Source organism: Hyaena hyaena, unplaced genomic scaffold, assembly GCF_003009895.1.
Source record: "Hyaena hyaena isolate Hyena2069 unplaced genomic scaffold, ASM300989v1 scaffold_1797, whole genome shotgun sequence".
Taxonomy (NCBI): domain Eukaryota; kingdom Metazoa; phylum Chordata; class Mammalia; order Carnivora; family Hyaenidae; genus Hyaena; species Hyaena hyaena.
Window position 1 is genome coordinate 59,380 of NW_024082409.1, and position 20,512 is coordinate 79,891.

The window sequence follows — 20,512 nt, forward strand, 5'->3', positions numbered from 1 at the left end:
CAGGGTGGTACATTAGCACCCCAAGAATAGGACAGTGCAAAAGCACACCAAGAATAGGGGGGGTGCTAAACCACAAAGATAGAGAGGGATAGGCAAAGGTCCAAGATAGGAACGGGTGCAAAGGCTCCCAATACAAAGGTATATTAAGTAAGCGAGATTAGGCATGCAGGGCAAAAGTTGCCCCCAATTTAGTACTATATCAGAGAAGCTGCTTTCACAAAATAGGACCAGGTTAGGCAAAACAAGTAAATTGAACTACAGACCACCAAGATGCAGGCAAAGCAGCCCAAAGCAGGGATGGTTAACAAAAGAAAAGATGTCTTGTTAACCCTGAGGTTATTTCCCCCATCTATCTTTTCCCCTAGGCTAGCTAAGACAAACAGACACGGTGCCTCTTATCTGCTGTTAAAAACCATCTGCCCAACTGCCAGGCACTTGGATTTTGTTTCATATTGACCCAAACCCCAGACATTGTATCTTCAAAACCCCTCTTTCCCTCATGCCCATAAGTTAATGTTCACAGTTTGTCTCTTTGTGTATGCCCATCATGTTTGCAAGCCTTCTGATCTTAATAAATATGGGGCAAGGACCCTTATTCAGGGCTCGTCTTTTCCCAGACATTAGCCATCTCTCTCTCCTATTTTTTAATCCTGTGTCCCGCTCTCTTGCTAAGACAAGAGAGAACTTTAGACCCAGAGTCTACGACATAGAATAAATGCTGGTGAGTATATGGAGAAATTGGAACCCTTGTGGATTGCTTGTGGAAATCTAAGATTCATGCAGCTGATATAGAAGACAGTTAATGGGAAGTAGTTCTCAAAAAATTAAACATAGAAATTCCATATGATCCACCAATGGCTCCTTTGGATATATATCTAAAAGAATAGGTATGAAAGCAGGGTCTCAAAAAGTTATTTTTACACCCATGTCTATACCAGCATTATTCACAATAGCCAAAAGTTGTAAGTAACCCAAAGGTCCATTGATGGATGAATGCATAAATAAAATGTGGTGTATACATACAATGGAATATCATTTAGCCTTAAAAAGGAAGGAAATTTTGATTCAGGCTACAACATAAACACTGAGAACGTTAAGTAAACTAAGCCAGTCACAAAAGATCAAATACCGGATGATTTCACTTATATGAGGTACTCATGAGACAAAAAAGTAGAATAATGGTTGCCTAGAGCTGGTGGGATGTAGGAATGGGAAGCTATTATTTATTGAGTAGAGTTTCATTTAGGAAAGATCAAAACATTTTGTAAGTGGGGTGCCTGGGTGGCTCAGTTGGTTAAGCGTGCGACTTTGGCTTAGGTCATGATCTCACGGTTCATGGGTTCGAGCCCCACGTCGGGCTCTGTGCTGACAGCTAGCTCAGAGCCTGGTGACTGTTTCTGATTCTGTCTCTCCCTCTCTCTCTGACCCTCCCCTGCTCACACTCTCTCTCTCAGAAATCAATTTTTTAAAAAATTATTTAAAGAAATTTTTTGTAAGGGCCCCTGGGTGTTCAGTCTGTTAAGCATCTGACTCTTGAATTTGGCTCAGGTCATTATCTCATGGTTTGTGAGTTCAAAGCCGACATCGGGCTCTGCACTGACAGTTTAAAGCCTGCTTGGGATTCTCTCTCCAACTTTCTCTGCCCATCCCCCACTTAGTCTCTTCCGCCCAAAATAAATAAGTAAACTTTATTTAAAAGAAAACCTTTAGGGTTCCTGGGTGGATCAGTAAATCATCTGACTTTGGCTCAGGTCATGATCTCATGGTTCATGAATTCAAGCCCCACATCAGGTTCTCTGCTGTCAGCACAGATCCTGCTTCGATTCTCTGTCCCCCTTTCTCTCTACCCCTCCCCAGTTCTGTCTCAAAAATAAACAAAAGTTTTAGAAAAGGATGGAGGAATATGTTGCTGAACAATGTGAATGTACTTAATACCACAGAACTTTATTCCAAAAATGTTTAAAATGGTAAGTTTCATTATATATATGTTAATTAAAAAGTTATTTTCATCTTACATGATGAATGTTTTTTTGAGATCTTAGACTGAGCCCTGGGGATTCAGTAATTAAAGTCTGACCTCTTTGCTCATGGAACAAGTAAACAAGTAGATCAATTACACAGTGTTAAATGCTGTGGTGGGGGAGGGTCACCTAACCTCCAGTCTATACTAATGAGGTACAGTCAGGAAAGACTCCCATAGCTACCGCAGTCCAGGTTCATATTTGGAGGAGAAGGTGGTCAACTGACAGGATGAAGAGAAAAAGAAGTATCTTTAGCGGTGGGTATCAGCTATGGGCACGACAGACAAGAATTGAAATAGTAAAGTGCCAAGAAAGTCAGTGTGGTTGCAGACTCAAGGCCTGAGAAGTGAGGACAGTGGAAAGAGTTGCCAGATAGAGATGGTGATATTGAGCAGGAGCATAAAATGTTTTTTAAATCAGGTTAGGGTTTGGGTCATATCATCACTTGAGTTTTCAGTGGCAGGTGACAGCTCATTTGGTTTACAGTCTATATTGGGAAGCAGATGGGTAAACACATACTAGAAGTTTAATACAAAACTTGAGAGCAAGTTCTTATAAATCAAAATGGTCTGGCACAGGAGGGTACTGTGCTTATATGTTTCTTAGACTTTTCTCCCATCTATATACTCTAGCCTCTGAAGGCTAAGAAAACTGGAAAAGTTTAGCTTTTCTCAACTCCCACTTTTTTAAGCCCTCTCCTTCTGTACTCTCCAGTTTGCTCCATTTCTCCCCACGTCAGGTAAGGTCGAAGAAGAAAAGATGAAATGGATCTAGTCATCACACCCTGGTCTGGATTGAAGGGGACTGGCGAAGCTACCATTAATTCATTTAAATATATATACCTATTGAGGACCTACTATATGCTTTGAAGAGTGCTAGTCTCTGAGGATACAATGGTAAGTGAAACTGACATAGGTCTCTTCCCTCATAGGTTTGATTATCCAAAGGGAGAGAAATATAATCATAAATCACCCTGTATGGCTATAAAGAGGTATATACATCCCCACTTTCACTTTCCATGGTTTCAGTTACCCATAGTCAACCAAGTTACCCATGATCAACCACAGTCTAAAAGCAGGTGATTCTCCCTCTAATGTATTATCAGGTCAAAAGTAGCCTAAGTGTACATCACAACAGGGGCGCCTGGGTGGCTTAGTCGGTTAAGCGTCCGACTTTTGCTTAGGTCATGATCTCATGGTTCGTGGGTTCGAGCCCCGTATCGGGCTCTGTGCTGGCTGCCAGCTCAGGGCCTGGAGCCTGTTTCAGAGTCTGTGTCTCCCTCTCTCTCTGACCCTTCCCTGCTCACGCTCTCTCCCTTGCCTAGAAATAAATAAAACATTAAAAAAAATTAAAAAAAAAAGTGTACATCACAACACCTATATCTTTCACCTCACTTCATCACATGGCCATTTTATTATCTCATATTATCACAAGAAGGGTGAGTAAGGTACAGTAAGAGACCTTGAAAGAGAGAGAGAGACTACATTTATGTAACTTCTTTAACAGCATAGTGTTATACTTATTCTATTTTATTATTAGCTATTGTTGTTAATCTCTTACTGTGCTTATAAATTAAGCTTTATCATAGGTATGTATGTATAGGAAAAAACATAGTGTATATATGGTTTAGTACTATCCACGATTTTAGGCATCCACCGGGGGTCTTGGAACCTATATTCATTGATAAGAGGAAACTAACTGTACCTGCAAAAGGGTTGCTGCTTCCTCCTAGTAGAGGAATAAAACCTGAGATTCTAGGACAGACACTGGACTTGAGAGATAATACAAATTGCTCACCAGAAGGAGCTGTGTGCAACACATGGAGACCTCTGAATGACAAGCCCTGGACACCTGATGCGCTGAGGGAAAGGAATGAGGCTATAGATATGCAGGACCTGACTTCCCACAGACAGTGGAACCTCCTCTCTTTTCAAGGGTATTGATGTTTCAAAGTGAAGAATGACAAACCTTGCCGGTCTCTGGGACACACTGGCATTTTGCTGTCTACAGGATTTTAGCCACGGAGGTAAAAGAGTCAAATTCTGTTTTTCACAATCAGACAAATAAATGTTTGACTTAGATCCGATCAACCAACAATAACAAAATAAGAGGAAAAGCTAGTAAAAGATAACGTAGGTTAAGGATTTAATATATCCTTAAATAATCAATTTTAATGATTAAGAAAATATACAGAATTGGAATTAACCTAAAGAAATCAATAAAATTAACCTAAAAAATTAATCTAAAGAATCAAATGAATAGCAGTCTTAGTACTGCAACTCCATGCTTTAAGACAACAATTCTGTATTTACTATGGAAAGACTAACACTTTCTTTTACTTCTGTCGTCCCCTGAATGATTTAGTATAGGAAGCACAGGACTGTAGAATTCCAAATATATGTAAACCTTGGAAGAAGTGTGTGTGTGTGCAGAGAGCATACATGTGCGTGAGTACACACATCTAAATAATAGCTATCACTATTCTGATAATACTTTGTTAGCACATTGGATTTAGTAAGGTGAAGGTCCCTGGTAACTTGGCAAGAGTAGTTTCAGTATAGTACTGTGACTGAGAGGCTGACTGGAGTGGATTCAAAAGATGGGAAAATTTTGATGCATTAGGAAGGAACTGATGAAAAGATTTCCCTAGGTAGGGGTGGGGATGTAAGGAACAACTGAAAAGGCTAGCCACATAAAGCAATAAGGATGGTCCATTTAAGGATATCAAGCAAAGTTGATGCATACAACTGATGATAGCTAGATGTAGTGGGAACCTGTAATTCTCTTCCAGTTGCTTTTATTTTATTCCTATCAACCTAGCAATGCCCCATTCTGAGGAAATGTTCAACCAGAAGGCAAACCTCTCTTCTGAGGTCATAGAATTTAATGAACTTGTATACAGGAGGTGAGTGGGAAGGGCCTAACAGTTTCCTGAAGGTAAGAAAGGCCAGAACCAATGCTGAGCAGCAGCAGTGGCACTTACTAACCACAGTGTAGAATGCAGAAGAAGCAATGTTAGTTTAGTTTCCACTTTGTGTGTTACTACATCAAGTCTCACAATTACACACCTTTTACTTAGAACTTGGAGCCTGCAAATAATACCTCTTACTAGTATTAAATTTGTCAAGCTGACCAACTTTAAGTACTGTACCTGAAGCCCACCTATAAGGAGCCTGTATATCTATCTTAAAATGCTACAGGAAAACTCAATGGTTCACAAATATTAACTGCAACATCCTAAAGCCTTGAGACATTAAAGGGAGACACCTCCCTTTAAGTAGCAAAGTTGGACACGTCATGGAATACCTTTAGACTACTTGTCAGGAAGAGAAACCAGTCAAATATCCCAGCCTATTTATTTATTTATTTATTTTTTATTTATTTTTTTAAAATATTTTATTTATTTCTAGGAGAGAGAGAGAGAGACAGCGTGAGCAGGGGAGGGTCAGAGAGAGAGGGAGTCACAGACTGAAACAGGCTCCAGGCTCTGAGCCGGCAGTCAGCACAGAGCCCGACGCGGGGCTCGAACCCACGAACCGCGAGATCATGACCTAAGCGAAAGTCGGACGCTTAACCGACTAAGCCACCCAGGCGCCCCTATCCCAGCCTATTTAAAGGATTATACAGATTATCATATGTCCTCCGAGTTTGGATTTGGATTTGTGACTAAGTCAACAAACTCTATATGAACATCAGAAAAAAAAAGCACACAGACACACACCAGAAAAAGAAAGCGCGCACACACACACACACACACACACTGCTGCAATCCTCTAAGCTTCATGTACTCATAAGCCATTTTATATTTAATTTATTCTGACATCTCAGACATCTAAAAAAGGTTAACTCCAATTAATGTAATTCTAACTTTAGCTGATTGTTAATCTAAATGACCAAAATTGTTAGACTTGCCCTGCACATCAGCAGGGTAACCAAAGAGTCATGTTTTTGAAGAATAAATATCTTTATTTTCAACAGTAGCAAAGAGAGATTAACTATAAAATGCAAAACAAACAGAAACTGTAGTATACCAGTGCAGAAAAAAAAAAAAACTATTAACATAAAGGTAAGAAAACTGATCTAATTCAACTGAACACCAGCAGCCCAACTGTTAATCATGTATCTCAAGGTGGGCAAATTTTATCTATAAAGTGCCAGACAGTAAATATCTTAGGCTGTGCAGGCCATATGGTCTCATGCATAACTACTCAGCTCTGTTTGCAGGGCAAAAGAAGCAAAAGACTATATATAAATAAGTAAGTGTGGTTGTGTCCCAATAAAACCATTAATGGACACTAAAATTTGCATTTTATATAATTCTCACGTGTCATGAATACTCACTCCTCTTTTGATTTCTTCCAATCACTTTTAGAAATGTAAAAAAAAAAACACCCCACAACACAAACAAACCCACAACTCTTTGATCAGAGATCCAACAAAATTCTGATGGCAGACATGGCCCGCAGCTCTATCCTATCTGACAGACAATTTCTGGTCACTAATGATGACCATATACCTACATTTCGGTAAAGTTACCCGACAGAGACAATTTAGAAGATTTGAGATTAATTTCAACCTCTTTGTTCTGCTAAGAGTAGAAAGCAGCTGTCACTGCCCTTTTGGAGGTTAACAGACTGTTTAAATCCCTCAACCCCTTGACATACCTGAAAACTGTCCATTTATGAAGTACCCAAAAACCTGGAAATGCAACGGGAAAAGCAATCAAAGTGGACAAAACATCAGACACTACAGAGCTCTTGGTCTCTCAGGTACAGCCATCAGAGGTCTCAAGGAATCCAAACCACAACTTTCAAAAATGTACTGGTGAGAGCTCCAGTTCTAACACGGCTACTGGATTCTAGAAGGGTAAATATCACCCCTTTGCGCCCCACTGGCATTCCTGCTACCGACGTGACTGGTCCGGTAACCGCAGACTCAGGGTCCTAGACACACGCACTCAAACCCAACTTACGGTTAGCAAACCACCAGCCATGTTTCGGAGTGGCCGGCAGCTCCCCATACGATAACCTCCCACCTTGTGTAAACGGAAAAGCCACTGCGTCTCGGACTCCTTCCCAGGCGCCACGTGGCACAGAAAACCTCCCCAAGGCAGTTATGATATTCTCCTCACGCCAAAGGGGCAACACGAAAAGAGAGATAAGCAGAAAGAGGGTACAAAGAAAACTGCGCCACTAATCATCCACACTCAAAACTATTCAGATAAATACTCGCCCACAGACAACACACGCTTCAGTCGCTACCTACAGACCCCGATTCCGGAGTCTCGTGGTATCTCGCTGGCTCAAACACACCACTATTGAGACATCTCGCGGGAGTTCCGCCGGCTACAAGAAATGATCAGGTGACCTCACGGCTCCGCCCAAGTCTTCCGTGCCGGTAGTCCTGCTTCACGCCTGCGTGGGTGGTGGTGTCAGAGGCGAGTTGGCGCGGTACGCGAGCTGCTTGCGGAATGGTCCTGAACCAGGTACGGGCCGTTTTCTTTGATCTGGACAACACGCTCATCGACACGGCCGGGGCGAATAGAAAAGGCATGTTGGAGGTAACGTCCCGACTTCCGCGGCCCTCCTCCTGGCTGGGTCATTGCTCCCACCCCGTACCACGCGCTGTCCCCTTCGTGTCTTCCCATCTCCGACCTTTCCAGTGCCATCTCCGCCGACACCGCGCCGGGGCCAGGTCATCATGGAGGCCCTGGCTTCTCGTCCTTTGAAGCCCCCTCCCCCCACCCCGTGTCCGAAGGAGCGGGAAAGAAATACGAGAGGGCAGGGGGTGCTGCCTGGTGCAGCTGCCTTCCCTCACGCCCAGCCGCTTGGGTTACCTGCCTGGCTACGCCCAGGTTCTGGAACGCTGCGCTCATGAAGTAGTTTCTTGCGCTGTGGGAGGCAGAAGGATGTAATTTAAATTGCCACGGTGGTAGAGTCGCCCACAAACATGGACGGTCATACCACACTGCGAGACACCTGGCTTTTTGCCAGGACAGGTTCGGACCAGCTAGGCGACTGTGCGCGCCACTCTCTCCACGGTTGACCTCTGGGAGGGTCGTACCCACACTGCGTGGTCCTTAATGCATCTTTGAGGAGACCCAGGAATTTACGCAGCTGTCAGTAGCGAGTATGGACTTAATTGACTCTAGAGAATTTTCTCCGCAGGAATTCACCTCCAGTCTCCCTGCTGTGGGTATGACCCTTAGATTTCTGAGGTGACACCCAGAGTTCTTTCTTCACAGAGCATTCCTTTCATGAGTCATTGCTCACCAGTATCCTCTCCTTTCCATACCCAGGAAATGCTGTGTCAGTCCTTTCCTGTGCTCTTCAAACCCCGAATCCACCCCTGCTTTCTTTCTAATGCCTTCAGCTCTAAGGAGAAAACCAAGAGTGATCAGATGTGAAAAACCCACTTTCAAAAGCTAATCCTTCCAACCCTGAGTGTCCCAACGTCTTTAGTCTTCGTTAGTTGGGTTTTGACTCCTGGATCTTAATCCTCTTTGTTGATGCGTTCCACTTCTACATATTCAGGTCTGTCACACACTTCAAAAAATTCAGAATGCCTCCCTTGAACCCTACTTCCTTTACTAGATGTTACCTATCTCTCTTGACGGACATGTTTTTCAAAAGAAATCTATATACATTATCTCCATACATTTTATTCCTAAATTTCTTTTGACATACAGTTTCTGTATTGCTAATGAAATAGACTTGCCAGGTCATTAGGCACCTCCCAAATTGCCAGAATCAATGGACATTTTAAGTCTGTCTTAATTATTTTACTGAGGCATTCCATACTGTTGACTATCCTTTCTATTTTTATACTCTTGATCTTGACCTCAGGGGCACCATTTTGTGCTGTATTGCCTCTGGTCTCTCTAGCTGTCAACAGTACATATTTGCTTGTGTGTTCTTGGCAGGTCAAGCCCAGTATATTGCAATTAAAGTCTTGGTTTAGGCCAAATCATGCTATAGACCAAGAGTTCGTGCTTTAAAATCAGGCATTTGATAAGTGAAATAAGTCCGAGAAAGACATATCATACGTTTTCACTCATGTGTGGAATCTGAGAAATTTACAAGAAGACAAAGGGGGAAGGGACAGGGGAAAAAATAGTTTCCAACAGAGAGGGAGGCAATCAGTAAGAGATTCTTAAATACAGAAAACAAACAGGGTTGATGGGGGGAGGGGAAAATGGGTGATGGTCATTGAAGAGAGCATTTGTTGAGATGAGCACTGGGTGTTGTTTGTAAGCAATGAATCATGGGAATCTACTTCTGAAGCCAAGAGCACACCGTATACACTTTATGTTAGCTAACTGGACAATAAATTATATTTTAAAAAACATATAAATAAAATTAGGCATTTGAATTTGAATCACAGCTCTCCCAATATCTAGCTATAAGTGCTTAAACAAGCTATGAAACCACTCTAAATCTTAAATCCTTATTTTAAAGTTTGAATAATGATGCTAGCCTTCAGTATCCTTACCAGGCTTAATTTAATGCATGGAAAGTACATGGAAATATTCACTTGATGAATTGTACCATCTACCTGTCACCTAGACTGTTGCTGTGGTGGTATCTCCGAGTTCACTGTGTCCAGTTCATCCTCTACATTCCCACCACAGTGAAATTCTGGACAAAAGTCAGACTGTATTTCTCCCTGGTCTTTATACCCTCCCTTATACCAGCACTATATTTTTTTCAAGACATATTATACTTATTGAAGGATATTAACAATTTTTGTAAGTCAGATGTCTACAACTTAATAGCTTCTTAAAAGAGGTAACAAACTGTTGTCATTAATTTGATACATGGTAAATATTGAGTAAATAATGGATGGATGGATGGATAAAAATTTAGGTTTCCAGACTTGGTTCAGTCGCCACTTCCTTTTTAAACATTCTGTCAAATGGGCAGAGTTTGTGTGTGCTTTTGACTACACAAGGAATGCTTTATCACAAGAATACAACACCATCCGTAAATGTTGGCCTATTCAGAAGTAATATCAGTTTTCATAAAGCTCCTTTCTGTTTATGAAAGGAGAAGGGGAGGAAAGGTCATAGCCATTGACTTGGGCTTGGGAGAAGGAGCCATATGCTGACAGCTTTATTATTTTTTTAATCTTCTGGGAAAGTTACTTCTTTCACCCTCTTCAGGCCTGTCCGTGTCACTACCCAAGAGGAAGCCATCCACAGGAAATTGGGGTTTCTCAGTGAACTAAGCAGAAAAGATTTCTGCATTTGTGAGTTTACTTTCTAGTGGGAATGACTGTGAACATAATACATCAAATGTATATTTATTTATAAGTATGTTCTGAAAAGGAGGGGAGAATGAATTGTGATTTTAAATAGGTTGCTCAGATAGGTCACATAAAATAAATGTTTGAGGAAAGACTTGAACTAAAAATAGCAAAAGGGCTGCTTAATTGTTAGACGATATGCAGGCAGTCATATTTTGGGAGCATGTATTTTTTTTATTAAAAAATTTTGTTTATTGATTTATTTTGAAAGAGAGAGAGAAAATCCCAAGCAGGCTCCACACTGCCAGTGTGGAGCCCTGAGTGAGGCTCGAACCCATGAACTATGAGATCATAACCTGGGCCAATATCCAGAGTCAGAGGCTCAACCAACTGAGCCACTCAGGAGCCCTAGTGGGCATGTATTTTTAACTCAGTTTTTTTTGGATTTCAGCCACTTCATATACTAAAATAGTATTGTAAAGTGTTATATGATTCCCACTCTAGTCCTCAAAAAGTGTTTAAATCACAATCAGCTAAATCAGCTAAAAGCTAATAGTGATGATAGTAACTGTAATTCTAGGTCCAGAGAGCAGGAGTAGGATAAAAGTCTTCTTTTTGCATTGGTTAAGATGAACCTTAAATAGAGTTTTGGAACTAGAAGTTTGAGTTTATCTTATGACAACAAATTGGTCCCCTTCCCCTTTTACTGTATTAGGGCTCCTTTCTTCAGGCCCCTAGGTACCTAGTGGGCTTAATTGTATGCAGAATCCTTTTCAGGCCTGTCTTAGCCCTTGCACAAAATGTCATCACACCTCCAAGTTAGAGATCGTTTTACTCCACAGCCAATTCAATCAAAACTCTCATTTTCTCAATGCAGATATTAAGATTGTGTATACTAGTAATAGCACATACTATTTTTTTTTTTTTTTACAAATAGTTTATTGTCAAGTTGGTTTCCATATAACACCCAGTGCTCATCCCCACAAGTGCCCTCCTCCATGCCCATCATCCCCCCGTCCCCCACACACCCATCAGTCCTCAGTTTGTTCTTAGCATATGAGAGTCTCTCATGGTTTGCCTCTCTCCCTCTCCCCCACTGTTTACCCCCTTCTTCTCCCCTACGGTCCTCCGTTAAGTTCCTCCTAATCCTCGTATACTTGCAAACATATGGTATCTTTCCTTCTCTGCCTGACTTATTTCGCTCAGCATAACACCCTCAAGGTCCATCCATGTTGCTGCACATGGCCAGATTTCATTCTTTCTCATTGCCATGTAGTATTCCATCGTATAGATAAACCATATCTTTTTCATCCATTCGTCTGTTGGTGGACACTTAGGCTCTTAACATGTTTTGGCTATTGTTAGAGTGCTGCTATGAACATTGGGGTACATGTGCTCCTATGAATCAGCACTCCTATATCCCTTGGATAAATTCCTAGCAGTGCTATTGCTGGGTCATAGGGGAGTTCTATTGTTAATTTTTTGAGGAACCTCCACACTGTTTTCCCACCAATAGTGTAGAAGGGTGCCCATTTCTCCACATCCTTGCCAGCATCTAGAATCCTCTGTTTTGCTCATTTTAGCCACTCTGACTGGCATGAGGTGGTATCTCAGTGTGGTTTTGATTTGTATTTCCCTGATGAGGAGGGATGCTGAGCATCATTTCATGTGTCTGTTGGCCATCTGGATGTCATATTTGGAGAAGTGTCTGTTCATATCTTCTGCCCATTTCTTCACTGGATTGTTTGTTTTTAGGGTGTGGAGTTTGGTGAGTTCCTTATAGATTTTGGATATTAACCCTTTATCTGATATGTCATTTGCAACTATCTTTTCCCGTTCTGTTGGTTGCCAATCAGTTTTATGGGTTGTTTCCTTTGCCGTGCAGAAGCTTTTAATCTTGATGAGGTCCCAATAGTTCATTTTTGTTCTTGATTCTTTTGCCTTTGGGGATGTGTCAAGTAAGAAATTGCTGCGGTTGAAGTCAAGGAGGTTGTTTCCTGCTTTCTCCTCTAGGGTTTTGATGGTTTCCTGTCTCACATTCAGGTCCTTTATCATTTTGAGTTTACTTTTGTGTATGGTGTGAGAAAATGATCTAGTTTCATTCTTCTGCATGTTGCTGTCCAGTTCTCCCAACACCATCTGTTAAAGAGGCTGTCTTTTTTCCATTGGATAATCTTTCCTGCTTTGTCAAAGATTAGTTGACTATATACTTTTGGGTCCAAATCTGAGTTCTCAATTCTGTTCCATTGGTCTATGTGTCTATTTTTGTGCCAATACCATACTGTCTTGATGATGACAGCTTTGTAGTAGAGGTTAAAGTCTGGGATGGTGATGCCTCCCGTTTTGGTTTTATTCTTCAGTATTACTTTGGATATTCAGGGTCTTTTGTAGTTCCATAAAAATTTTAGGATAGTTTGTTCTAGTTTTGAGAACTATGCTGGTGCAATTTTGTTTAGGATTGGAGTGAATGTGTAGATTGCTTTGGGTAGTAATGACATTTTAACTATAGTTATTCTTCCAATCCATGAGCATGGAATGTTTTTCCGTTTCTTGTGTCTTCTTCAATTTCCTTCATAAGTTTTCTATAGTTTTCATCATACATTTCTCTTATATCCTTGGTTAGGTTTATTCCTAGGTACTTTATGGTTTTTTGTGCAATTGTGAATGGGATCAGTTTCTTGATTCTCTTTCTGTTGCTTCATTGTTAGTGTATAAAAATGCAACCCATCTCTGTATGTTGATTTTGTACCCTGCAACTTTGCTGAATTCTTGGATTAGTTCTTGTAGGCTTCTGGTGGAGTCTGTCAGGTTTTCTATGTAGAGTATCATGTCGTATGCAAAAAGTGAAAGTTTGACTTCTTTAGCACGTACTAATTCTACTTATGCGTTTTGGTTTTATTGAAATATAGTTGACACAGTGTTACATTAGTTTCAAGTATACAACTAATGATTGAATAGGTGTTCTTTCTGTTTTTAATTAATATTAATGTATAAATGACTGATAAACTTTTCCTCAAATGTGTTAATATTAAAATACTACTTGTGACCCCAAGTGAATCTAATTACTTGCTGTGTGAAAAAAATGGAAAAATTAATTCAGAGGATGTACTGGGAAGACATTGCAAAACCTGAAAGTGGTATGCTATACCTTTAGAAGACTCTCCCCTTTAAGATAAGCTCATTCTGCTTTTTAAGAGCCCTGAGAACATACTAAATGAATTGGCAGTTGTAATAATAGGAAATTGGATGTTTATTGGGAGCTCTTAGTTTAACTATGAGCTGGCTTCTATTTAAACTCAAGAACTGTGGACTTCTAGGGGCCTGTGCTTTTTTATTGGGTAGAAATAGGGTTGCTACAACTTAGTGGCCTTCCATCATAGCTCAAGAGTAATTCAACTGGCATTATTAGAAAAGATGGTGATGGGAGAGGGGAGGAAGAAAAGATGGTGACATTAGCGTGGAAGCTGAAGAAGCTTGGTTTGTTCATTGAAATTTAACTTTGCCTTCACCTAAAATTCTTAGGATTGGTTTATTTTTCTTGGACTAATAAGACTTTCTTAACTCCTGCATTTTTTGATGAACACAAATTGCCTGAACAATATTTCTTTTACTTTTTTAAAAAATAGTTTATTTCTTAATTTATATCCAACTTAGTTAGCATATAGTGCAACAATGATTTTAGGAGTAGATTCCTTAATGCCCTTTACCTATTTAGCCCATCCACCCCACCCCTCCACCAACACTCTGTTTGTCCTCTGTATTTAAGAGTCTCTTATGTTTTGTTCCCCTCCATGTTTTTATATTATTTTTGCTGCTCTTCCCTTACGTTCATCTGTTTTGTATCTTAAAGTCCTCATGTGAGTGAAATCATATGATAGTCTTTCTCTGACTTATTTCACTTAGCATTATACCCTCTAGTTCCATTGCACATAGTTGCAAATGGTAAGATTTTGTTCTTTTGGATTGCCAAGTAATATTCCATTGTATATATATATATATACCACATCTTCTTCATCCATTCATCCATGAATGGACATTTGGGCTCTTTCCATACTTTGGCTATTGTGGATAGTGCTGCTATAAACATTGGAGTGCATATACCCCTTCAGAACAGCATACCTGTATCCCTTGGATAAATACCTAGTAGTGCAATTGCTGGATCATAGGGTAGTTCTATTTTTAAACGTTTGAAGATCCTCCATACTGCTTTCCAGAGTGGCTGCACCAGTTTGCATTCCCACCAGCAGTGCAAAAGAGATCCTCTCTCTCCGCATCCTTGCCAACATCTGTTGTTGCTCTGTCGTTAATGTTAGCCATTATGACAGGTATGAGGTGGTATCTCATGGTTTTGATTTGTATTTCCCTGATGATTAGAGATGAGCATTTTTTCATGTGTCAGTTGGCCATCTGAATGGTATCTTACCCATTTCTTCACTGGATTATTTGTTTTTTGGGTGTTGAGTTTGCTAAGTTCTTTATAGATTTTGAATACTAACCCTTTATCTGATATGTCATTTGCAAATATCTTCTGCCCATTCTGTTGATTGCCTTTTAGTTTTGGTGATTGTTTCCTTTGCTGTGCAGAAGCTTTTTATTTTGATGTTTATCATTTTCATTGGCTTCCATGTCTTTAGTTTAATTTCATCTTTAACTTCTTAGTTACCCCATTCATTCTTTAGTAGGATGGGCTTTAGTCTCCAAGTATTTACTATCTTTTCACTTTTTTTCTTGTGGTTGATTTTGAGTTTCAGAGTGTTGTGTTAGGAAAATATACACAGTATGATCTCGATCTTTTTGTACTTGTTGAGGGCTGATTTGTGTTCCACTGTGAGATCTGTTCTGGAGAACGTTCCATGTGCACTGGAGAAGAATGTGAATTCTGCTTCTTTAGGATGAAATGTTCTGAAATGTTTATTCTATAAACTAAGCAGGTGGAGAGACTTGTGGTGTTCCTGAATAGCGAGGTTGGCCCAGTTGGGCAGGGTTTAGTGGAACAGCTCTGTTCTCTGCTAGATGGTGCTGTGGAGATGGGGTGGATTGTTGTGACGTATGTGGGTGTGTATGCACCTGTATGCAAGGGGTCAAAATGGTGTCACCCAGCTCCCCAGTATCTAGTATCAGATCTCCATTCTCTCTGATCAGCAATCGCACACCCCTCCTTTGTCTCACTTTTGTGTCCACTCCCCTCTTTTACACTGTCCATGACCAAGCCATCAGGTTGCCAGGTGGCATCTCCCTCCTGAGTTTTATCTTAGATGTGGCTGTGTTTCCCAACCCCTCACTTCTGAAGGACTGCGGCTTTGACCCTTTCTGACCTTCTGGGTGAGGGTCTCACCTATCAATGGCTGGGTGGCTGCCTGCCCCCAGGAATGTTCACAGTACCATGCTCCTGCCGATGCCCAGAGACTGTGGCTGGGTACCAATCCCCTCTAGGAAAAGTTCTGCAATCGTGTAGCAGCATCATTTCAGGGATTATGGTAAATCACAACACACATATGGCACCAGGCTTCCCACTTATTGTCCTTGTTCCAACACCAGTGATGTGATTGTTCTCCAAGATCCACTGGGACCTTTGCCTGTGGGGTGGCCGCACAGCCTCTACCAACTGTCCTCCCAACAGGCAAACAACCTCTTCCCATGGGGCCCAAGGACCTCTCAGACCTCACTCTCTAACTGTGGGGATTCACCCTTCCCACCAGAGCACCGCCAGGTATCAAGCTGCGGAGTTTCAGACTCTGCACTCCCCCTGTTTATTCAAACCCTCTCTTTTCTCCTTTCTTCCTTTTTTTGTTCAGTCCTTTGCATACTTTCTTTTCTCTCCAGCTGCTTTTGAGTGGGGGAGGAGGGTTGCTTTTCCCATACTCTAACCTGTCTCCATCCTCTCTCTGCAAGCAAAACCAGCTCCGTGCTCTCCCTGGCTTCTCTCTCCCCCAGTTCACCTCTTCATGCCACGTACCTGGTGAGTTCTGTTGTTCAGGATGTGCAGATTGTTGTGTTAATCCTCAAATCTGTTTTTCTAGGTGTGCAGGATGGATTAGTGTTGATCTGGCTATATTTCAGGGACAAAGAGATGCAAAAAAAACTTCCATCCTTTTCCACCATATTGGCCCCTAGCCCTATTTCCTTTACTTTTGATGTGAATCTTATACTCTGAAGGAAGAAGAATATGTCTATTAATCTCTTTCCCCTTTTCAGTAGGTGAATTGTGAATTCAGTCTTAATGTGTAGCGTACCTCTTGTTCTCTATATAGTTTAGGGCAACACATTTAAACTTGCTTGATCACTTTGCTCCAACAGCAGTTAATTTTTAGTCCCAGCTATGTGCATTGCACTCATCATTCAAAAATCCAAAAATGTCTTGGCATTGTCATCTTTCCCCAGATGTCCCTAAGACAGGGACTTCAGATACAGGTAATCCATTTGGGAAGTGATTGTTGGAAGTGCTGTAGGAGAGTGATGGAATTATACAAGGAAGGGAAGGAATCTAATAAATGAGCAGGTTATTTGTGAACAGTTGGGGAACTCTGGGAGACAGCATGCAGAGATCATGCTTCAGTTGTCCCTCCCAAGGGACAAGAAAGCTGGGATATTTATCTACTAATTTCTACCCCTCATTGGTTGAAGCCTTTTCCCAGGTAACACTTCAGCCCCAGCCTATGTGCATGGGTGCTCTGTGGTCAAATAAAGCCCTTAGACAGAAAAGTCCACCTAATTACAATCTGAAGGTATAGACATTATGGGAACAGTGCATACCAAGGGGATTTGGGTAACCTCTGCCTCAGCCTGGGACTGAAGGCCCTTTACGAAACCGTTGCAAATAGCCTCTCCAGTCCCGTATCTTAGGATCCTTTCTCACACGCCTTGCATTTCATCTTGAACTCTGCTTCTCACCTTTCCTAGTTCTCAAAATTCCAAGCTCTTAATCTTTATTCATGCTCTTCTTTCTGTCTAGAATGATTTTTATCCTCCTCCCATGCCCACCTTATAATAGGCTTGGTAACACCTTAGTTTAAATATTGCCTTCTCTGCCAAGCCTTATCCAATAACCCGGGGGAATGAGTTGCTTCTTGAATTTTATTTCCACTGTTGTTCACATGACTGTCATGGCACTCAACCCAGCATTTATGGTGGTTGCACGCCTGCTTATTTTCCCCCACCAGATCATAAGGACAACACACCCAGTCTCCACTGCCTGATACAATAGTGTAAAGGCAAGCATGTGTGCTTTGGAAGTAGGCAAATGTGGATTTAAATCCCAACTTGGGCAAGTTACTTAATGGTGCTAAACTTCCATTTCTTCATTTCAAAAATGCTTGCAGAATTGTGGAAAAGGTTAGAAATGATGTATGTGAGCATTGGGTCTTGGTGAATGTTAGAAGACAGGCCAAATGGAAAAGAATGTAATGTAATAAAAACTAAGATAAAAGGCTGTGGGAACATGAGAGAGAGCGTATAATTCTAATGGGGGATTCAGAACCAAGTGTAACAGAGGGTGACTCAGATCTCATTGAAGTTTTTTATCTGGAAAACTAGGTTTGGACGAAGCACCGGGTCATTAAATGGCTGAAATCATAGAACATGCTTGATTATATTAGAACTGAATATATATTTCTAAAAGAACAAAATTAGGTTCTATTTTATATGGTGGTTAATTTAGGCCTTCAAAACATATGGACATAGATAAGAAAAGGTTGGATGAACTAGCATATTTGGGAAGAGTCTAAATAATGGTTGTGAGGAGCTTAAAATGTTTTTACTAAATATAAGCATATATATTTTCTTTCTATTTCTTCATGATCAGAATGAAAGATGGTAGACTGCCAAATGAAGGGTTGTGAGCTATTTCTGAAGACCCTTCTTAGAATAGAAATTGGTCAAATATATGAATCAGTTCTATGGTCAAATATATGAATGAGTTGTGTAGAGAGGTTGGGAGATCTTCACTCTGATATTCTCTATATTTTTATATTCCCACTACAAATGTTGTGGTAATAGAGCTGCCTTAAGGCAGATACATGGAGTTAGTATCTCTGCTCTGGGATTATAGGAGTGCGGCTTCTCAGAGCATGACTATTAAAGACCTGAAGTGTGTTGATGGAGCTGTTTTCCTTTATTCAGGTGATAAAGCTCTTACAATCAAAATACGATTACAAAGAAGAGGCTGAAACCATCTGTGACAAAGTTCAAGTTAAACTCAGCAAAGAATGTTTTCATCCTTCCAGTACTTGCATTACTGATCTAAGGACTTTACACTGGGAAGAAGCTATCCAGGAAACGAAGGGTGGTGGAGCCAATAGGAAATTGGCTGAAGAATGTTATTTCCTATGGAAATCTACACGTTTACAGCATATGATACTAGCAGAAGATGTCAAAGCCATGCTCATTGAACTTCGAAAGGAGGTCCGCCTACTTTTACTAACAAATGGAGACCACCAGACCCAAAGGGAGAAGATAGAGGCTTGTGCCTGCCAGTCCTATTTTGACGCTATCGTTGTAGGTGGAGAGCAGAAAGAAGAGAAGCCATCACCTTCCATATTTTATTACTGCTGTAATCTCCTTGGAGTACAGCCTGGGGACTGTGTGATGGTTGGTGATACACTAGAAACCGATATACAAGGAGGCCTTAATGCAGGGCTAAAAGCAACAGTCTGGATAAATAAAAATGGAATAATGCCACTGAAGTCATCCCCCAGGCCACATCATATAGTTTCTTCTGTGCTAGAGTTACCTGCTGTTTTACAGAGTATAGACTGTACAGTCAGTATGTCAGCTTAAAGCATATAAAAGGGCACGATTATGTATTTAGGGTCAAATTACAGAGTTTGAAGTAAGAAAAGTTAAGGCATTTTGTATATTATGACCCAGTTCTAAGATTCAGTGACTAAGCAACCATTGACTAGTATTTATATCTGGAAATCCAGAGTACATTAATTAATACAAGTTACTTTTAGTAGTATAGTCCAGAAAACTTGAGGAAATATGTTCTTTGTTAAATCTGTGACTTGAGATTTTTAAATATTTTATTAATCATTCAGTATCTTGGATCCATGAAGATACCAGGCAAGATAGCTTATATGTGGATGCACAAATACAGGTTTTATGTTCTGTCTTTTTTTTTTTTTTTTTATGTTCTGTCTTAAAAGCAGATATATTTTAGAAATAGATTTTCCAGAAAATATATATTAGAGATTTATTAGAATAATCAGATCTGATTAATAGTAAATAGTACTAAGTCACATGTCAATTAGGGCATTCCATAGTGAAATTATTTTGCATATTTTCTTTTTTAAAACATATGCTATATTTTTGCCTACTTTGAATTACATACATTCTTTTATGAATCTAATTTTTCTGCATGACCTTTTTTTGGGGGTTTTGGTAGGGGAACAATTTTCCTATGGTGTATACACAACAAATAGATCCCTACAGTAAAAAAGCTGTTAAAATCAGCATGTGGTGCTCCTTTTCTATGACATTTTCACAACTTTCCAGAGTGTACTTCTAGGTTCTTATTAGTCTTTACCTCCTATGGAAATATTTTTACAATCTTTTACCAGGTAAACAATGGGGTTAAGGGGATTAGACTGTCTTGCTGAGGATAAGTTCAAGCCACATGGTACCAAGTCATTTTCCTTCTGTGAACACTTCAGAGGGGGATTGCCTTGATGCAGCCTAACCGTGTATCTCTCCCATAAATTCTTTACTGACTTGAACAGTTTCACCCATATGATGAAAACTAAGGGAAAATTATGTTTTGTTATAAAATATTTCCAGGGTGCCATTGTAATATAACTTAAGGGGCTCTTGGTGTTACCAACTGCCTTGAGTCTCCTGTTCTTCAAATTTTAGGAAATATATCCTTGTTTCACAATTTCCGTATCGAATTCATTGTTCACTTTGGGCTTATTAATTAATGATTAGGGCATCTTGCAAGTAGAAAACTTTTTCTAGGCCATTAAGCTAGACTGTCTCATGACTTCACTCAAACTTGGAGTAAAGGAGAAAAGAAAGAATGACTTGGGTTGATTCTTGGCAGGTTTTTGTTTTCACCTTTGTATAAGAAGCTACTAATGTAAAATATTAGACTTTTAGGATATGTATAGCTATGAATCATTTAAATACCCTATGAGTATGATACTTAGATTTTAGAATATGTTTGTCCGTAACTTACTTCTTTAGCCAGTCATTTCCTATCTACTGCCAAGAACAGGATTCTCTGCCATTGTGCAAATGTCCTGTTGTGTTTA

The 20,512-nt window shown here is 40.3% G+C and overlaps 1 protein-coding gene across 2 annotated transcripts; it reads left to right on the plus strand.

Annotated features, from left to right (window-relative positions):
• The first annotated feature begins 7,422 nt into the window (after positions 1-7,422).
• Positions 7,423-19,714, plus strand: LOC120226609 (N-acetylneuraminic acid phosphatase). 2 transcript variants are annotated; one of them, XM_039224777.1, is made up of 2 exons: positions 7,423-7,506; positions 18,384-19,714. In XM_039224777.1, the coding sequence occupies exons 1-2, from the start codon at positions 7,492-7,494 to the stop codon at positions 19,038-19,040; spliced, it is 672 nt and encodes a 223-aa protein (XP_039080708.1). In that variant the 5' UTR covers positions 7,423-7,491; the 3' UTR covers positions 19,041-19,714. The 2 variants fall into 2 exon arrangements, with proteins under 2 accessions (XP_039080708.1, XP_039080707.1); XM_039224776.1 differs by having other exon boundaries at positions 7,427-7,581.
• Positions 19,715-20,512: the final 798 nt, after the last annotated feature.

Bases quoted from the DNA above. Each gene is read 5' to 3' on its own strand.
- LOC120226609 (XM_039224776.1), top strand. From the start codon at position 7,492: ATGGTCCTGAACCAGGTACGGGCCGTTTTCTTTGATCTGGACAACACG. The intron at 7,582-18,383 runs GTAACGTCCCGA...TCCTTTATTCAG, and splicing joins ATAGAAAAGGCATGTTGGAG to GTGATAAAGCTCTTACAATC.